General features: G+C 40.5%; 1 protein-coding gene across 1 annotated transcript in view; it reads left to right on the forward strand.

Moving 5' to 3' along the window:
- The first annotated feature begins 1334 nt into the window (after positions 1-1334).
- The window catches only part of LOC117822931 (histone deacetylase 7-like), a 97743-nt gene continuing 79517 nt past the window's right edge, over positions 1335-19560 (forward strand). Inside the window, exon 1 of the mRNA XM_034697899.1 lies at positions 1335-1565. Coding sequence (XP_034553790.1) covers positions 1547-1565 — 19 coding nt within the window. The 5' untranslated portion in view covers positions 1335-1546. The remainder of the gene's footprint in view (positions 1566-19560) is intronic.

Raw genomic sequence — 19560 nt, forward strand, 5'->3', positions numbered from 1 at the left:
AGAGATCTCATTAATGGCTCATTTTCTTCTTTTTTTAATATTTTTTTGCCTTTATTTGACAGGACAGCTGAAGAGAGACAGGAAATGTGGGGAGTAGTGAGCGGGGGAAGACATGCAGAAAAGGGTCGACGGGCCAGGAATCGAACCAGCGACCCCTGCGACGAGGACTGTAGCCTCTGTATGTGGGGCGCTTAGACCGCTAGGCCACCAGTGCTTCTGCCAATCAATCTCTTTAATTGTAATAATCTGGATAAATCTGGTCAGCCCTTTTGCGGCCCATATTTTGAATAAATGGTCGGTCATACCTGGAGATATGAAATCTCTATCTTTTGCAATTTCTCTCAAATCCACTAAATCTTTGTGAAGTTGTTTTGTTCCAAACAGACTTGTAAAGGAAGGACCATACTGTGAAGTCAAAGAAGAGATCATTTCACATCTAAATATCTGATCTTGAAGTGGTTCAAATGTTTTAATGAGAATTGTAACTATGTGGACAATTACATTGAAATGTTAATTTTGCAGGGCACTATAAATGTTGATGAAAAGATGAGCTCAGGCTCTTTCTTTGCTCCATCTGAGCTCAACTTGAGACCCAAAAACTGAGTCTGACAAAAACAAATGGATGAGGTTAGATTGAGACAATTGAGAGAGCTCCCTGATTTCTCCACCTGAGCTCAAAAGGAGTCACAACACTTGAGAAATACCTGAGAATCATTTCAGATTTGGACCAGATCTCCATTTGAACTGAAAGGGAGACTAAGCTGAGACTTTTTACAACTTTTTTTCTGGAGGCAAGAATGAGAAACAGGAGACATAAGCTATAGTCTCATTTTGCTTTCAAACAGATCTCATTGTTGTCTAGGAGACAGAAATGAAACACTTTTGAGATCTCCTCTCTGAATGTATTTTCCTATGGGGGGTATTATATAATAAATAAGACAGTAAAATAAACCAACAACAATGTTTGAAGAATTTTGTTTTTGTTGGTGCACAGTGTAACACCACTTTAATGTGTCTTGTGCTTAATGTGGCTTTTTATTTTGGTCCTCGGTGCTTTGTTCATCCTAAAGGAGCACTTCCTGCCATTGTCTGTCAGACACAAGCGACTCTGCAATCTGTCCCTCTCTCTCTTTTTCTGTCTCTCCAACTCACACAGTTACTCCACAACCCCCCCTCCCTCCCTACTCCTCCACTGCCCTACATCCCCAAAGCTTCTGGTGCACTGACAGAAAGTTAAAGGGATCTGATAGGGCAGAGCAACTGTGTCTCTTCTGAAAGAAAAAAAAAAGAATAAGGGGGAGTGATTAAGAGAGAGAGAGAAAGAGAGAGAGCTCACATGAGAGGAAGTAGAAGGCAGAAAAGTCAGAGTGAGCCCGTGGTGTCAAGCAGTTGACCGTGACTCCCTCTGTCAGAGCACAGCCGTGCTCAAGCGCTGCAGCACCACTCCCCTGTCAAAGCAGGATCTATCTTCTCCTCCCAGCCTGCCCGTCTCCTGCCTCTGTGATTGACTGGACCGCTGTGGGAAAGCGGAGGGACATCTCACTGGATGTCAGCGCTCAAAACTGGTAGGAGATTCACTTTCACCTATCTGTGAAAGAATTTGTAACAGCTGTGCAAAGATGTGTCTTCTAATCTTGAATATTACCAGATGTCATGTATTGGTTTAGATATTGTGGAGTATGTAGAGAGGGTTAGAGCTGTCCTGGCAGTTTTGCAGATGTGTTCACAAACAGAGGATTTTTTGGTCCAGTTGTTGCTTTGGTTCATCTTCACTGTTACAACAGGCAGATGGTCAGCTTTGTTTGGATTCAGCTGTGAGAAACTGAGTGTAGCAGCCATCATTACTCATACTTTTTAAACAATCTGGATGTAAATGATTGGGGAAGAGAGAGAAAAAAAAAAACCCAGAACATCCATTTCTTAGTTTATTTGTTTCATTTAGGATGTGCCGTTTCTAAGTGTGGGGAAGGGTAGAAAATTGGAAACAGACCCACCCACCCTGGAGAGTTAGTCTGTCCACGAAAAGTATTAGAGCGCAGAGAATGAGGAGACACATAACAACAGTTCCTATCTGCAATGCTGAGGGAGACGAGCACATTGAGACCAAGCTGTGAGTGAGAATTTGCTGTCAAATAAGGCTGGATGGAGGTGTGGTTTAAAACAGTGAGAGATGATTAAGTTGCTGTCACAGTGCAACCAAGGATTCAACAAGTGAGGATCAAAACTCGTCCACTTTTGTTCTATTTATGTTTATATGTGTGTCTGTGTGTGTTCCTGTTGGCGCCTCTTGGTCAGGTCATGTTTGTAAATGAGAACAGATTCTCAAACATTTTTACCTGGTAAAATAAAGGTCTAATAAAAACTATTGGCATGTTTGAGTTGTCAGATCTCCCAGAGGAACATTTTACTGCTCAAGGCCTTCTCTTCTAAGCCTCTGGAGACAAAAATTGAGATTCTCACTTCAGCCTCATTCAAGTTTCAAATTGTTCTCATTAGTTTCTCCTAAAATTCACTAGGAGAAATAGTTGAGACCATGACATGAGTCTTATTTGAGACTTAAATGAGAGATCTCATTAATGGCTCATTTTCTTCTCTTTTTTAAAAAATATATTTTTGGCCTTTTTGCCTTTATTTGAAAAGGACAGCTGAAGAGAGACAGGAAATGTGGGGAGTAGTGAGCGGGGGAAGACATGCAGGAGAACCGGCGACCCCTGTGACGAGGACTATAGCCTCTGTATGTGGGGCGCTTAGACCGCTAGGCCACCAGCACCCAAAAGAGTCCACCCCTTTAATTGTAATAATCTGGATAAATCTGGTCAGCCCTTTTGCGGCCCATATTTTAAATAAATGGTCTGTCATACCTGGAGATATGAAATCTCTATCTTTTGCAATTTCTCTCAAATCCACTAAATCTTTGTGAAGTTGTTTTGTTCCAAACAGACTTGTAAAGGAAGGACCATACTGTGAAGTCAAAGAAGAGATCATTTCACATCTAAATATCTGATCTTGAAGTGGTTCAAATGTTTTAATGAGAATTGTAAGTTTGTGGACAATTACATTGAAATCTTAATTTTGCAGGGCACTATAAATGTTCATGAAAAGATGAGCTCAGGCTCTTTCTTTGCTCCATCTGAGCTCAACTTGAGACACAAAAACTGAGTCTGACAAAAACAAATGGATGAGGTTAGATTGAGACAATTGAGAGAGCTCCCTGATTTCTCCACCTGAGCTCAAAAGGAGTCACAACACTTGAGAAATACCTGAGAATCACTGTCCATTAATTCTGTTTAAGAACCCAAAGTATATTTTTCTGGACAAATCCTGTGCTTCACATCTCCACTACGTCAAAACATCACAACTACATGTGAAGTCACAGTTTCTGTGTAGCTGTGCATTGTACATAATACTTCCACATCACATGAAATGACCCATTATCTCTGACTGTACTTTCTGTCTTATTAGAGCCTTCTCTGAACTGTGTTGGGCTCTATATCAGACTCTGATTCCTTTTTTTGTTATCTCAGAAAATATTGGGGTTACAAGTACAGCGCTCAGTTGCACTCTGCACTCTGTTAAGAATGATAAGCGGGAGGCTTGTTTGTCTGTTTATGCAGCCACTATAACAGGACAGCGAGTGATCTTATCACCAGAACTAGCTAGCTCAGCAATGAGTGAACAATGATGCTTTATGGGGACAGCCTCACTCAGAAATTAAAGTAACCCACTCAGGGCTTTTTCATAAATTGCACACCGTACTGCGCTCTGCAACTCACCTTGAATATGTCTTTAGTATACTGGCAAAGCCTGACAGCTACCAACTGAGTAAATACAGTACAACTGAGGGAGGACACCCTGGAGCCATAAGTCCATATAAACACATTGATCTCACATTAATGTAAGTGGAATAACAGACATTATAATCACACAAGGATGAAATTAAAGGTTCATTTGTCACCCAGAAATGACTGTTTCAGTAGTATAAAAGAATAACAACAACATCTGGAGCTTCCAGACTCACTTTGTATATGCCATCCAGTCCAAGTTAACAGTATATGTAGTGTTTCTATGTACTCTGAGATTGAATTGCTTCAGTATTCAGTCTCAATTGTTCCCAAATCCATTCACATGTTAAATTAGTTTCACCTTCAATCTAAAAACATTGCTCTGTTTACTAATGTTTATTATAGGAGGACGGCTGAAATGATTGCTGGATTAGTTGTTTGACAAAAAATGTATAGAAAATAATGTGATTAATTAAAGGCTGATTTATACTTCTGCGTTGAATCAACGGCGTACCCTACGCCGGGGGTCCGCGTAGCTCCCGTACCTACGCAGAGGCCTACGCACGTAGCTGACGTGCACCTCCTCCAAAATGTAACTCCCCGTAGAGCCGACGCGGAACGCAAGCTCTGTGATTGGTCCGCTCGGCGGCTTTGTATTTCCCGCATTAACAACACTTCCGGGATCCCGGACATCGGCCGCACATCGGCCGTGTATTTCATCTCCTCCTCTCTATTCTTCATGTAATCATGTCTGTATGATAAACAGCAACATGTATCAGCTGTAGATTAACAGAACACGCTCTGAAACTCTGTGGAAAAGTAAACAGAGATCGTAGCGGGACCGGAAGCAGGCGGCCGGCTATCAGAGAGACCGCACTGCCCTCAAGCGTTTCGGAGGAGAATTGCTGCGCGACACAGACACACGACGCACAAGTATGTGGGGCTCATGTCCGCGTCAGCCCCTGCTGCGTAGGGGAGACGCAGAAGTATAAATCAGCCTTAAGAGTACACATTTTTTCTACCTCTCATGATCACAAACCCACTGTCTTAAAATAAATGTCCTGTGCAAAGTAAAATATCAATCCAAGTGGTCGAACTGTGTTAATGATTGGATGAACTCGACAGGGAAGGTTTCTGCCATCATGATAAATCATTCAACTCTGGGTTTGTTTTGTTTGTGAAGGACCAGAGGCGGCAGGTTAAGAGGCCACAGTCAGCTGGAAGTGGGCCTCAGGGATTCTCCCTCTCTCTCTCAGAATGAGTGAATGAGGCTACATCTCTGTGAGCACGTCAGGTCACGAGTCTCTAAATTAAACCAAGTGAGGGCAATGAAGGAGTGGTGATCTGGTTCAGTTTCACAGTTCAGACCCTTTTTCATATTTGAGCCTAGCTTTAAAAAAATAAAACAATCTTGTAGAAGACATTATTTCTCTTTAGATGCTTAGAGCTTAAAAATAAAGACCCTACGTTAGGATTAATTAAATGAATAGAACCTTTTGAATCAATCAATCAATCAAGCTTTATTTATATAGCACCTTTCAAGTGCTTTACAGTGATTGAAAACAAGAAAGAAGCAGAAATGAAACAATGGCAAGACATATTAGGGGAAGATAATAATAAAAATAATAAAATAACATAAAATAAAATAAAATAAAATAGAGACTAATGCACACCAAAATAAAATATGTGTAATTAAAATAAGTTAAAGCATCAAAATTAAGAATAAAAATAGTTAAAGGTGACATATCATGCAAAATGGACTTTTTAATGGTTCTCTACCTGAAATATGTGTCCCTGTCTACAAACCCCCTGAAAATGAAAAGAATCCATTCTGCCCCTGTTCTGATTTCTCCACCTTTCTGTAAATGTGTGTGAAACCAGCCGTTTCAGACTTCCGTGTTTTTGTTACGTCACAACAATATCCAGTCTGTAACAGGAAGTCAGAGCTCGGAGCTTGTTCAGCCCATAGACTGTATAAAATACAACTCAACCCCTCCTCTGTTTTTCATTCCCTGCACACATGTGTGCTAACAAGGAGCTTAGGAGGGAGGCATGCTAGTTGTAGGCTGTCTTAATAAACACAAAGGTCGGTTTTACTCCCCACGTCTGCAGATTTGAAGATCTAGTGGATGATTTTTATTTTTCATGGAAAAGTGCTAGCGCTAGTTAGCATAGCCACATAGCTACATGTTCGTAGCTGTAGCTGTGTACCAAGACACACGTCGACATACTGACAAATAAAACAACAAGAAACACTAAATCTGTGACCAATCCTTCAGAAAGGTCCTGCTGCCTTTCTGGTAGAGGTCGGTTTTACTCCCCACGTCTGCAGATTTGAAGATCTAGTGGATGATTTTTATTTATCATGGAGAAGTGCTAGCGCTAGTTAGCATAGCCAAATAGCTACATCAGTATGTAGACACACGTCTACATACTGATAAATAAAACAACAAGAAACACTAAATCTGTGACCAATGGTTCAGAAAGGTCCTGCTACAGGCGCCTCTCCATCAGGATCAGATTCTGGATCAGATTCATAGGGTTGAAGTAACGCGATCTCTGAGCAGCCGTGTATATTCAGCCAACATGTAAACATTAGATCAACGTGCTGGACAGCCGAGGCCACACCCACTTCCTTAGGGGGCGTGGTCAGAGAGAAAACAGAGTGTTCTGAGGAGGACTGAAGAAGAGGGTTTTTCAGGCAGACCAAAATCTGATTTCAAAGTGTTTTTTTGAGCATAAACTTTAAAGACATGTTTTAGGGACCTCTTAGACCAATATATATTGATGAAAAAAGCGTGATATGTCACCTTTAAGATAAATAGATTTAAAAAGGTAAGGATGAGAGTTGAAAAATAAAACTAAGGCTATAAATATCAATAAAACTGAGTAGATAAATAAAAATTAAATAAATGAATGAATAAATACATAAAAATAGAATAAGATAACAGTTAAAATTACTAAAATAATAAAGCAACATTTAAAAGGGTAGGTACATTTTGAAGGGATTCTTAGTTTTTTGGAATGAGTTGTATGAGGTCCTAGTCAACTTTACCATGCAATTTTAAAAAAGAGTCAGAGCCACACATACGTGTAAGTGTAAGAAGAAGCTTGCCTATATTTAGAAAATTGGTCTGCGGTTAACGTGCAATCAGAAAGCCCCCTTTGTTTTATCACTTTTTGCAGATGCAACACTTACATATTTCTCTGCCTCTAGCAAACGGATCAGCTATTCTGTGATCTGTGAGTCAACTTTGATTCTGCCCGGGGCACTGATACTCATGCAATTAATTTAGATATTAGTTTGAAGAAAATTCTAGCAACAAATGCTGTACATTTTCTGTCTGAGTCAGTTATGGCTGTATAGTTTGTTATTTCAGCTCAGTCTCCCCCCTTTTTTAGCAGCTAACACAGTGTATTTAATTAGATAAGCATTGTGAGGATCATGGGTTGAATTATTAAATCAGTTTTTAAAAATTACAGAGCCAAAACTCATCACTTTAAGTCCTCCCTTGTTTGAAGATGGCTCTTCAATTCATCACAGCACAGGGTGTCAGCTAAGGTCAAATAAACACAGTAAGAGGATGAAGGCAGAACTCAAGATTAGTGGTTGAAGTGTGGGACACAAATAAAGTAGCCCACACCAATTTTACTTTCACCTCTTATACCTGAACATACTGCTGCTTTGGTTTGGATATTGATGCAATCTTTTTTTTTTAGTACCACCCCCTTGTGGATTTTTCTTCCAAGTGCGAATATGCATTGGGGAATAAATCTGTGAAGTTAAAAATAATACAAGATTTTGTCACTTAAGCTTAACAGTTTCAGGAACTACTGGACAGAGATGACACATTTAGCTGGAAATAGAAAGTAACTATGTAGTTGTGTCATTTCCACATTCCTGTCTATTCATCATGTCATCTAAATATCTTTAAAGCACTGTGAGCAAGTCAGAAATCTTGGTGTAATTTTAGATTCCAACCTTCACTTTGATTACCACATTACCAATATAACAAGAACATCATTTTACCATTTAAAAAACATCTCCAAACTCTGATCATTCATATAGATAGATAGATAGATAGATAGATAGATAGATAGATAGATAGATAGATAGATAGATAGATAGATAGATAGATAGATAGATAGATAGATAGATATGGACACATATATGCACACTGGACACATATGAACACACCGGACACATATATGCACACTGGACACATATATGCACACCGGACACATATGAACACACAGGACACATATGAAGACACAGGACACATATGAACACACAGGACACATATGAACACACTGGACACATATGAACACACAGGACACATATGAACACACAGGACACATATAAACACACAGGACACATATAAACACACAGGACACATATATGCACACTGGACACATATATGCACACTGGACACATATAAACACACAGGACACATATAAACACACCAAAGACATATGAACACACAGGACACATATATGCACACCGGACACATATAAACACAGAGGACACATATAAACACACAGGACACATATAAACACACAGGACACAAAAACACACAGGACATATATAAACACACCGGACATATATAAACACACAGGACACATGTAAACACACAGGACACATATAAACACATAGGACATATATAAACACACCGGACACATATAAACACACAGGACACATATAAACACACAGGACACATATGAACACACAGGACACATATAAACACACAGGACACATATAAACACACCGGACACATATAAACACACAGGACACATATGTAAACCCACCGGACACATATAAACACGCAGGACACATATAAACAAACAGGACACATATAAACACACAGGACACATATATGCACACTGGACACATATAAACACACTGGACACATATAAACACACCGGACACATATAAACACACCAAACACATTTGAACACACAGGACACATATGAACACACAGGACACATATAAACACACTGGACACATATATACACACTGGACACATATATGCACACCGGACACATATAAACACACCGGACATATGTAAACACACAGGACACATATAAACACACCAAACACATTTGAACACACAGGACACATATGAACACACAGGACACATATAAACACACTGGACACATATAAACACACCGGACACATATAAACACACAGGACACATATGAACACACTGGACACATATGAACACACAGGACACATATATGCACACTGGACACATATAAACACACAGGACACATATAAACACACAGGACACATATAAACACACCGGACACATATAAACACACAGGACACATATAAACACACAGGACACATATAAACACACAGGACACATATAAACACACCGGACACATATAAACACACAGGACACATATAAACACACAGGACACATATAAACACACAGGACACATATAAACACACCGGACACATATAAACACACATGACACATATAAACACACCGGACATATATAAACACACAGGACACATATAAACACACAGGACACATATAAACACACAGGACACATATAAACACACCGGACACATATAAACACACCGGACACATATAAACACACAGGACACATATAAACACACAGGACACATATAAACACACTGGACACATATAAACACACCGGACACATATAAACACACAGGACACATATAAACACACAGGACACATATAAACACACCGGACACATATAAACACACAGGACACATATAAACACACCGGACACATAAACACACAGGACACATATAAACACACAGGACACATATAAACACACCGGACACATATAAACACACAGGACACATATAAACACACAGGACACATATGAACACACCGGACACATATAAACACACAGGACACATATAAACACACAGGACACATATATGCACACTGGACACATATAAACACACAGGACACATATGAACACACAGGACACATATATGCACACTGGACACATATAAACACACAGGACACATATAAAGACACATATAAACACACCGGACACATATAAACACACTGGACACATATAAACACACCGGACACATATATGCACACTGGACACATATAAACACACAGGACACATATAAACACACCAAGCACATATGAACACACAGGACACATATATGCACACTGGACACATATAAACACACAGGACACATATAAACACACCAAACACATATGAACACACAGGACACATATATGCACACTGGACACATTTAATCACCGGACACATATAAACACACAGGACACATATATGCACACTGGACACATATTTGCACACCGGACACATATAAACACACCGGACACATATAAACACACTGGACACATATAAACACACCGGACACATATAAACACACCGGACACATATAAAGACACATATAAACACACCGGACACATATAAACACACAGGACACATATAAACACACAGGACACATGTAAACACACAGGACACATATAAACACACTGGACACATTACATTGGCATTCTATTTAACAGTGTTATGGCCAATGGGACAAAGCTTCTGCCAAACCGGACTCGCCTACAGTATGGGGATCTGTATCTGCGACCAGAGGGGAGTAGTGTGAAGACCGAGTAGAGGGGGTGTTGGGGGTCCAGTGTTATAGTCCGTGCTCTGCGTATGATGGCTCTGTTGTTGAGGTCAGACAGGTTGGGTGTGGGGAGGCGGATGATTTTGGTGGCAGTGTTTGTGGTGCGTATGAGTTTGTTTTTGGTGGATACAGTTAGCATGTTGTAGTAGCAGGGGGAACAGTGGATATCCCAAACTGATGCTGAGAAATGAGTCCACTCATTCATATCAACCTGGTTAGATCGTTGCAACTCACTGTACACAGGTCTATCCAAACACTCCATAAGACAGCTCCAACTCATCCAGAACACAGCAGCTAGAATCCTGACACATACAAGAAAATATAATCATATCACCCCGGTTCTCAAAACACTTCACTGGCTCCCCAGAATCCATTTCAAAATCCCACTATTAGTCCATAAAGCAGTCAACGGTTCAGCTCCCCAGTACATCTCTGACTTGCTCAGAGTGTATAACCCGACCAGGATCCTTAGGTCAGCAGGTGGAGATCTTTTAAATGTACCCAGGGTCAAATCAAGGTCCCGTGAAGGGGCCTTTAGTTACTGTGGCCCATCTTTTTGGAACAAACTGCCAGCTGACCTCAGGTCCATAACAACTGTCTCCACTTTTAAAAAAAAGACTGAACACATATTTATTTTCTGTAGTGTATGAATGATTTAATGACTGTTGTGACTGGATGCATGTGCAGCAACACTTGCTGTTTGTTTGATTGCTGTGTCTGATGTATGTTGGGTGTCTCTATTGTTTTTCTGTTTTCATTTATTCTATTTGGAAAAATGTCTTTGTGTTTTTAGTTCTCCATGTAAAGCACATTGAACTTACATGTAATGAAATGTGCTTTATAAATACAATTGCTATTGCTATATAATCTGTTGATCCGCATACAATAGACATCGTAAGACTTTTCAGAATAGATATTAGGCTCACAGCAGCTTCATTGAAACCACAGGTTTGAGCAGTCTGACATGTATAATAGCACTTGAAAAAAACATGTCACAAAACTTTCATAAAGCAAACTAACTGTTCCTTACTCTATGTTTGACCTTTTCCAACACACATACACACACAGGAGTATGAAGGCGTCGTAAAGCAACACTTTCCACCATCAGTGTCGGTTTCCAGAGAAACCAGGCGAGTGCTGGGTGCCATCTATCCCCTCTGTGGGTTGACTTTTCTTTGCTGTTGGGAATGGAAAGGCTTTAGAGGCTACCCACTTCTCCGAGCAGCCTCCAGCGCCTTCTCAGTTCAAAGTCACCACAGAGATGCTAACAAGAGCTAAGTGTGGGGCCAACATGAACTTGTGAAAATATCTTTGATATACGTTGTAGAGGTGTGTGGAAAACTAACTTTTTTAATGTTTACAACAGAACAATACGCTGTGGACCCTTAGTTCAGTTAAATCATGGTCTCCTTTCTGCTATATATTAACTTTTGATGTCAAGAGGACAGCGGAACAAGATGTAAACACAAAACAGAAAACTAATAAAGTTATTGTGGCAAAAATATTTATGTTTTCAACAACACCTGGGACATCTGACTCTTTAGTATGTGCTTCATTCATAGACTGTGTGGCTTCATCACATTCAACTGCTAGTCCTTAACTTTATCTATCTGCTGTTTGGTGGTGTGCAGGTTGTGGTGAATCTGAACCGGCTATTTAGACCCCATGTTTAGAACTCCACTGGTTAAAGGTGACATATCATGCAAAATTGACTTTTTAATGGTTCTCTACCTGAAATGTGTGTCCCTGGCATGTCTACAAACCCCCTGAAAATGAAAAAAATCCATTCTGACCGATAGACTGTAAAAAATACAACTCAATCCCTCCTCCGTTTTTCATTCCCTGCACACGTGTGTGCTAACAAGGAGCTTAGGAGGGAGGCATGCTAGTTGTAGGCTGTCTTAATAAACACAAAGGTCGGTTTTACTCCCCACGTCTGCAGATTTGAAGATGTAGTGGATGATTTTTATTTATCATGGATAAGTGCTAGCGCTAGTTAGCATAGCCACATAGCTACGTGTTGGTAGCTGTGTACCAAGACACACGTCGACATACTCAGATTCAGAGAACTTAATCCCAGAGGGCAGTTTGGTTTGCAGTGTACCAGCTTGTCAATAAACAACACAAACACTAACAAACAGACAAACAATACTCAACAGTCAACATGTCAGTGACAACATCAGTGCAAGATGGGGCTTGTCATAAAGAGTAAAAGAATGTTAAAAATAGACTAAAATAGCTTATTTTCTTTATTTTTTTAAAAACACAGTAGCCAGGAATAAATACAAAAGAAAACTAAAAAAACGTATAAATACGCAACTACACAATTTCACACGACAATCCATAACAAACTGTTAAAAACTGCTATCAGCATTCAGAAGTCTGATTGCAGAAGGAATAAAAGAATCTGTTTGTTTTCCTGTGAGGAGCGAGATAGCGCCCCCCTAGGATGTGTCCAGGTTGGCTAATTATCCCTCTGGCCTTATTAGTGATGCGGTTCCTCCAAAGGGAACCCAGATTCTGCTGCTGTATGCCAATGATTTTGGAACAGACTTTAACAATGCTGTTTAGGCTATTTTTGTCTTTCAAAGAGAGACCATGAAACCAGCAGATAAAAGAAAACGTTAAAAGACTTTCAATAAAAGAGTGATAAAAAATGGATTAAAATGTTCTCTGAGACTCTAAAAGAATTTAGATTGTGCATCAAGTGCATCATCTGTTGTCCACTTTTTAAAATGACAAATGAAACAACAAGAAACACAAAATCTGTGACCAATGGTTCAGAAAGGTCCTGCTGCAGGCACCTCTCCGTCAGGATCAGATTCTGGATCAGATTCAGAGGGTTGAAGTAACGCGGGTCTGTGAGCAGCCAACATGTAAACATTAGATCAACTTGCTGGACAGCCAAGGACACATCCACTTCCTGAGGGGGCGTGGTCAGAGAGCTCATTCTCATTTAAAGGCACAGACACAGAAAACAGCCTGTTCTGAGCAGGGCTGAAAAAGAGGGGTTTACAGGCAGACCAAAATCTGATTTCAAAGTGTTTTTTTAGCATAAACATTAAAGACATGTTGTGGGGACCTCTTAGACCAATATATGTTGATGAAAAAGAGCAGAATATGTCACCTTTAAAGTTGGGCAAAGAGAGGCAAGTTAGCAAGCTGGAGGATTTTGTTTTGTTCTCATGGCTGATACCGTAGCAGGATTAGCAAGAAGACATATATTGGAGTATCGTTTCAGAGGAGAAACTCTACAACCAGCTTTGCTAGGTAAAAAAAAATCTAAATAACTATAAATAGGATTTAACGTTTTCTCCCGAATTTGAATGCTTCCCTGCTATTTTTGACAGAAGAGTTAAACCATGTATTTATTTACATACTTGAACACATATTGGGGCCTTCATTGTATCATTACATCCTGGCTGTGATGGATAACATTAAACCTGTATGTCTGGTCACCTTTTGAAAGTTAGCAGTAATAAATCAGAGTTTAAAATGTTTCTTCATCGTTAGGTTACAATTAATTATTTTACAAGGATTAACAACTAACTCTCACTTCACACTCTGAGGTTTCTGATGGCACTCAATGTGGTGGAGGTAAGCTAAGACTGTCTATGGTATAGGGAAAGGCCTTACCTCTCTGAACCTCCCAGCAAGGGAGCTGCATGTCATTCACTGCCTGCAGAGTGAACTGGGCTCACATTCACACTCATGAGTTGCAGATTGAGCCATTCAGATGTTGTTTTCTGTTTCAGGAAAGGCCTGTGAATATCTTTGCATGCATGTATCTGTAAGGTCTGACAAACGCCTGCATGGGTAGAATGAACAAGGTTCTTGTTCGCAGACCCCATGCCTCTCTCAGTGACCAGGGAAACTGTTTATTAATGAACAGTGACATTTCATTGACCCAACATTGTGCACATCAAACTGTCAATATCAGAGAAAATAACTACACATACAACTAAAAACGTGATGACTGACCATCCAGTACAGACTTTCTTCTTATTTTGCTTACTAGTTATTCATGCCCCAGCTTTCTCCACTCTCTAATCACCTTTTAACTCTTCCTATCTATTCCCTGACTCTCTCCATTTCTTTCACTTTTTGGCAATCTGCCCTGCAACTGCTGCTCCCTCCATCACCGTATTGCCTGACTGCATTCCTCTCATTCCTACTGGCTTCCTGTGACTGGAAGAGGAGTGAGTCCTACCGGCCACAAAACTCAACCTTGGAGTCCTACCCATGTGTGCCATATGTGTCTTTTCCCTTCTTCACTGCTTTGGCTTTAGTTTTAAAGTCATCTTAGGGATTCTGTAGATAGAAGATTGCATCTTAATGGGCATCAATCGTACAGTTTTGCTTGCTCATAGTCTCTCACTGTAATTTAAGAATGGGATGATTTTTATGATGACTGTCCCTCTTCTTTTAATCCACTCTCATACATTCAGACAGGTACGCACAAACATCAACTCAGAGATCATTAAACCCCATGCAGTGGAGGTTCTGGGGAGGGGCCAACAGGGGCCAGTGCCCCTGTAAAACTGAACCTGGACCCCCCTGTGCCCCCCCCCCTCCACACCAAACAAATATTATACAACAAAAAAAGCTTTAGTATCGTGCTGATGTTGCAGGTGGAACACGTGTGTGGCATTTGGTTCCAGTCCCTTAGAGTGCTAAGGGACTCATGTTGAGTGTAAACAGCCAAACAGCTGCTGTCAGTCTGCATGTTGATCTAGTACACAGTAGTATATATGTCTAGTATAAAGGGATGCACTGATGTTTTTGCCAGTTTGTTCTCAGCCGGTCCTCGCCCTTCTGAGTCTCTTTTATCAGGGTTGAATGTGTCCCTCTGACAACACCCTTGGCCCCAGCCTGGCCCCCCCAGTAAAATTGGTCTGGAACCACCACTGACCCCATGAGATCCAGCAGTGGCACTGCTTTAATGATGGGCAGAGGCTGTTTGGAAAAAGTGTGAAGGGGAGAGATAAAAAGGCAGAGCTCTTTGACATTGATGATAACACAATAATAGAAATATAAATGTTAGTGCCACATCATCATGCTCCTTGATAAAAACTAAATGAAGTTGGTGTGTAATAAATTGTTTTAAATCAAGGCAAATGTTATTTTGGTTGTTACACCGGTTTAGGATTTTAATTGAAAATATCAGAAAGTGATGCTTTCAATTTCAATTTCAATGCCTTAGATTATTTGTACTCTTTCATTTGAACATGATGTGCCCTTCAGACACCTTCACTGACATCAATAATATAACTGATATCAATAATCCTCCAAAATAAACATTCAGCTCATAACAAAACAGCAAAATAATTCATCTTTAGATTTTCCATTTAATTTGATATACATTCTTTTCTTTTTAACTGAGAAGGGTGGTGAAGTGTATGAAGCAACAGCTGCTTAGCACAGTCTACCTCTGCAAACAGAAGATGCTCTGATTCCAGAATGTGCTGATCAAAATGGAAGTTATGCTATAAAATTCAATTTGCTCACATCCCGTGATTTGAGAATGGACTATCATGTCCTGCCAAGACATGAAATTAGAGGAGTCTTGTTGAATAACTCAAGGCATAATTCTCCCCTTAGGTACACAATTTAACTCAACAACAACAAACCTATTGACTCCCTCACGAGACCAGGACAAGTCTGGCCAGGTCACATGAAATCAAGTCCTAGCGTAGCTCACAATCTTTTACTAGTTAGTCCCAGATTTATTTATTTTAATGGATTCGGAAATTTTTCAAAAAGATGTATGTATGTATGTATGTATGTATGTATGTATGTATGTATGTATGTATGTATGTATGTATGTATGTATGTATGCTCAAACTAATGTACCCACTTTCATTTTTTAAAACAGGCTGAAACTTCAAACTGTGTCTGAGATGTCATCAGAACTCCAGAACATCAATACTCCAACATTACAATAAAACAGATATCTATGCCTTCCAAACTTTCCTTTTTTTAACCTTTAACTTATTTTCAGTACATCTTACTGAAAAACACAACATGAAAATACTAAAACAACCTGGAAGTGTTTAAAAAGGCCTTGAACTCAGTCCTGAAGAATCTCTCTGAGGTGACTGTTGAGCTTCAGAAGGAGCTGCTTTTATCATTATCTCTTATAAGTTACTTTAGATTACTTTCCAACATTTCTAACATGCTTTTAAGATTTAATATTAACCAGTACTATCCTTAGATTACCTAACTGATAACTAACTATAACATGCTTTTAAGATTTAATATTAACCAGTATGATCCTTAGCTTACCTAACTGATAACTATCTGTAACCAAGCGGCATCCTCCGGTCTAAAAATATGAATCCAATGCTGAAGTGTTATAAACTGCAGTTCATCTAGGATCCACTTGAGGCTGGCTCCGGAAGTACCCGAAGTCACATACACATGAATGGGGAAAAGACGATCTTTGCAGCATTAATAAACATGTTTACAGCCTGGTACAAAAGATGAGTGTAGTCTGAATAGCTAATTTCTCGATGTCCTCTCACTGTGAGGGGGGTGAATTTTTTTCTAATTCGGCAATTTCGAAGATATTGAGATTACCAGTCTTCCAATGAGAGGCACAGCTGCCTGTGGGAACCATAGACTGTACAAAATATGGACGTAGTATCCGTGATGTCACCCATCTGTTCCTGAGAGCTGTTTTGAAGCAAATCGACGGTGGCAGCCATATTGGTAATGCGGAACTCAACCAGGCAGAGTGTGACGTAGTGTGAGTCTCTTAGCTAATGGCTGTGTGTTCCCGACTGGGAGTCACGTCAGTCATGTCCTTATTTGGGCAAAACTCGTAATCTTAATATCTTCTGAACCGTCACGTTAGAAAAAAATTCACCCCCCGTACAGTGTGTGCCATTAGTGAGATTAGCTTCATAGGGCCAAGCCGTTTTTTGTACCAGGCTGTAAACATGTTTATTAATGCTGCAAAGATCGTCTTTTTCCCATTCATGTCTATGTGGTTTCCGGTGTTTCTGCTGCCAGCCTCAAGCGGATTTTCGATGTATTGCAGTTTATATCACTTCCGCATTGGCTTCATCGTTTGAGACCGGAGGTTGCCGCTTGGTGGGAACCATAGACTGTATAAAATATGGACGTAGTATCCGTGACGTCACTGATCTGTTCCTGAGAGCTGTTTTGAAGCAAATCGACGGCGGCAGCCATATTGGAAATGCAGAACTCAACCAGGCAGTGTGATGTAGTGTGAGCCTCTTAGCCAATGGATGTGTGTTCCCGACCGGGAGTCACGTCAGTCATGTCCTTATTTGGGCAAAACTCGTAATCTTAATATCTTCTGAACTGTCACGTTAGAAAAAAATTCACCCCCTGTACAGTGTGTGCCATTAGAGAGATTAGCTTCATAGGGCCAAGCCGTTTTTTGAACCAGGCTGTAAACATGTTTATTAATGCTGCAAAGATCGTCTGTTTCCGAAACGGCCTGCTACATACTACTTACTAATGTAGTAGGCAGTAGGTATTGCCTACTACATACTGCGTTTGAATTTAGTATGTAGTATGACTGTTCTGTCCGATCTGTCATGCAGCATGCTGAGCCAGACTTCGCTGGTTTCCCGGTTTCGGAAAGCGGAAGTAAACAACGACGAAGCCGATAAATAAAATGCTTATTTAGCATCCATTTATGATTTAAAAAGTTAGGAAGTGGTTTATATGTAATTTGATAACTTTCACAGCACCCAAAAACGGATTTCCTCCCGTCAAAAAATGAGGAAAAAGCAAAAGCAGAATGAGCGCTGTGCATTATGGGAAACAGTACGCGAGGCAGACTGGTCCGATGCACACTGAGATATTTTCCCGAATCAGTAGACATCCGGGGAGTTTTGGCTTACTGCAGATTTTGCTCTTGTTCACATACTACTTACTACATACTGAATTTTGGACATATCAGTACGTACTGCTAGTATAGTAGGCGATTTCGGAAACAGCCATCGTCTTTTTCCCATTCATGTCTATGTGGTTTCCGGTGTTTCTGCAGCCAGCCTCAAGCGGATTTTCGATGTATTGCAGTTTATATCACTTCCGCATTGGCTTCATCGTTTGAGACCGGAGTTTGCCGCTTGGTGGGAACCATAGACTGTAAAAAATATGGACGTAGTATCCGTGACGTCACCCATCTGTTTCTGAAGAGCTGTTTTGAGACCAATCGGCTGCGGCAGCCATATTGCTTCTGTGGAGCCAGTGTGACGTAAAGAGGCGGGCTTTGAGCCTCCTAGCCAACAGCTGCAGTGTTCCCACAGGCAGCTGTGCCTCTCATTGGAAGACTAGTAATCTCAATATCTTCGAAATTGCCGAATTAGAAAAAAATTCCCCCCCCTCACAGTGAGAGGACATCGAGAAATGAGCTATTCAGACTACACTCATCTTTTGAACCAGGCTGTAAACATGTTTATTAATGCTGCAAAGATCGTCTTTTTCCCATTCATGTGTATGTGACTTCCGGTACTTCCGGTGCCAGCCTCAAGCGGTCCTCGATGAACTGCAGCTTCTAACACTTCCACATTGACTCATATTTTTAGACCGGAGGTTGCCGCTTGATCAGTACGTACTGCTAGTATAGTAGGCGATTTCGGAAACAGCCATCGTCTTTTTCCCATTCATGTCTATGTAGTTTCCGGTGTTTCTGCAGCCAGCCTCAAGATTTTCAGGATTTTCGATGTATTGCAGTTTATATCACTTCCGCATTGGCTTCATCGTTTGAGACCGGAGTTTGCCGCTTGGTGGGAACCATAGACTGTATAAAATATGGACATAGTATCCGTGACGTCACCCATCTGTTCCTGAGAGCTGTTTTGAAGCAAATCGACGGCAGCGGAACTCAACCAGGCGTAGTGTGAGCCTCTTAGCCAATGGCTGTGTGTTCCTGACCGGAAGTCGCGTCAGTCATGTCCTTATTTGGGCAAAACTCGTAATCTTAATATCTTCTGAACCGTCACGTTAGAAAAAAATTCACCCCCCGTACAGTGTGTGCCATTAGAGAGATTAGCTTCATAGGGCCAAGCCTTTTTTGAACCAGGCTGTAAACATGTTCATTAATGCTGCAAAGATCGTCTTCTTCCCATTCATATCTATGTGGTTTCCGGTGTTTCT

The sequence above is a fragment of the Notolabrus celidotus genome, chromosome 1 (assembly GCF_009762535.1).
Source record: "Notolabrus celidotus isolate fNotCel1 chromosome 1, fNotCel1.pri, whole genome shotgun sequence".
NCBI lineage: Eukaryota > Metazoa > Chordata > Actinopteri > Labriformes > Labridae > Notolabrus > Notolabrus celidotus.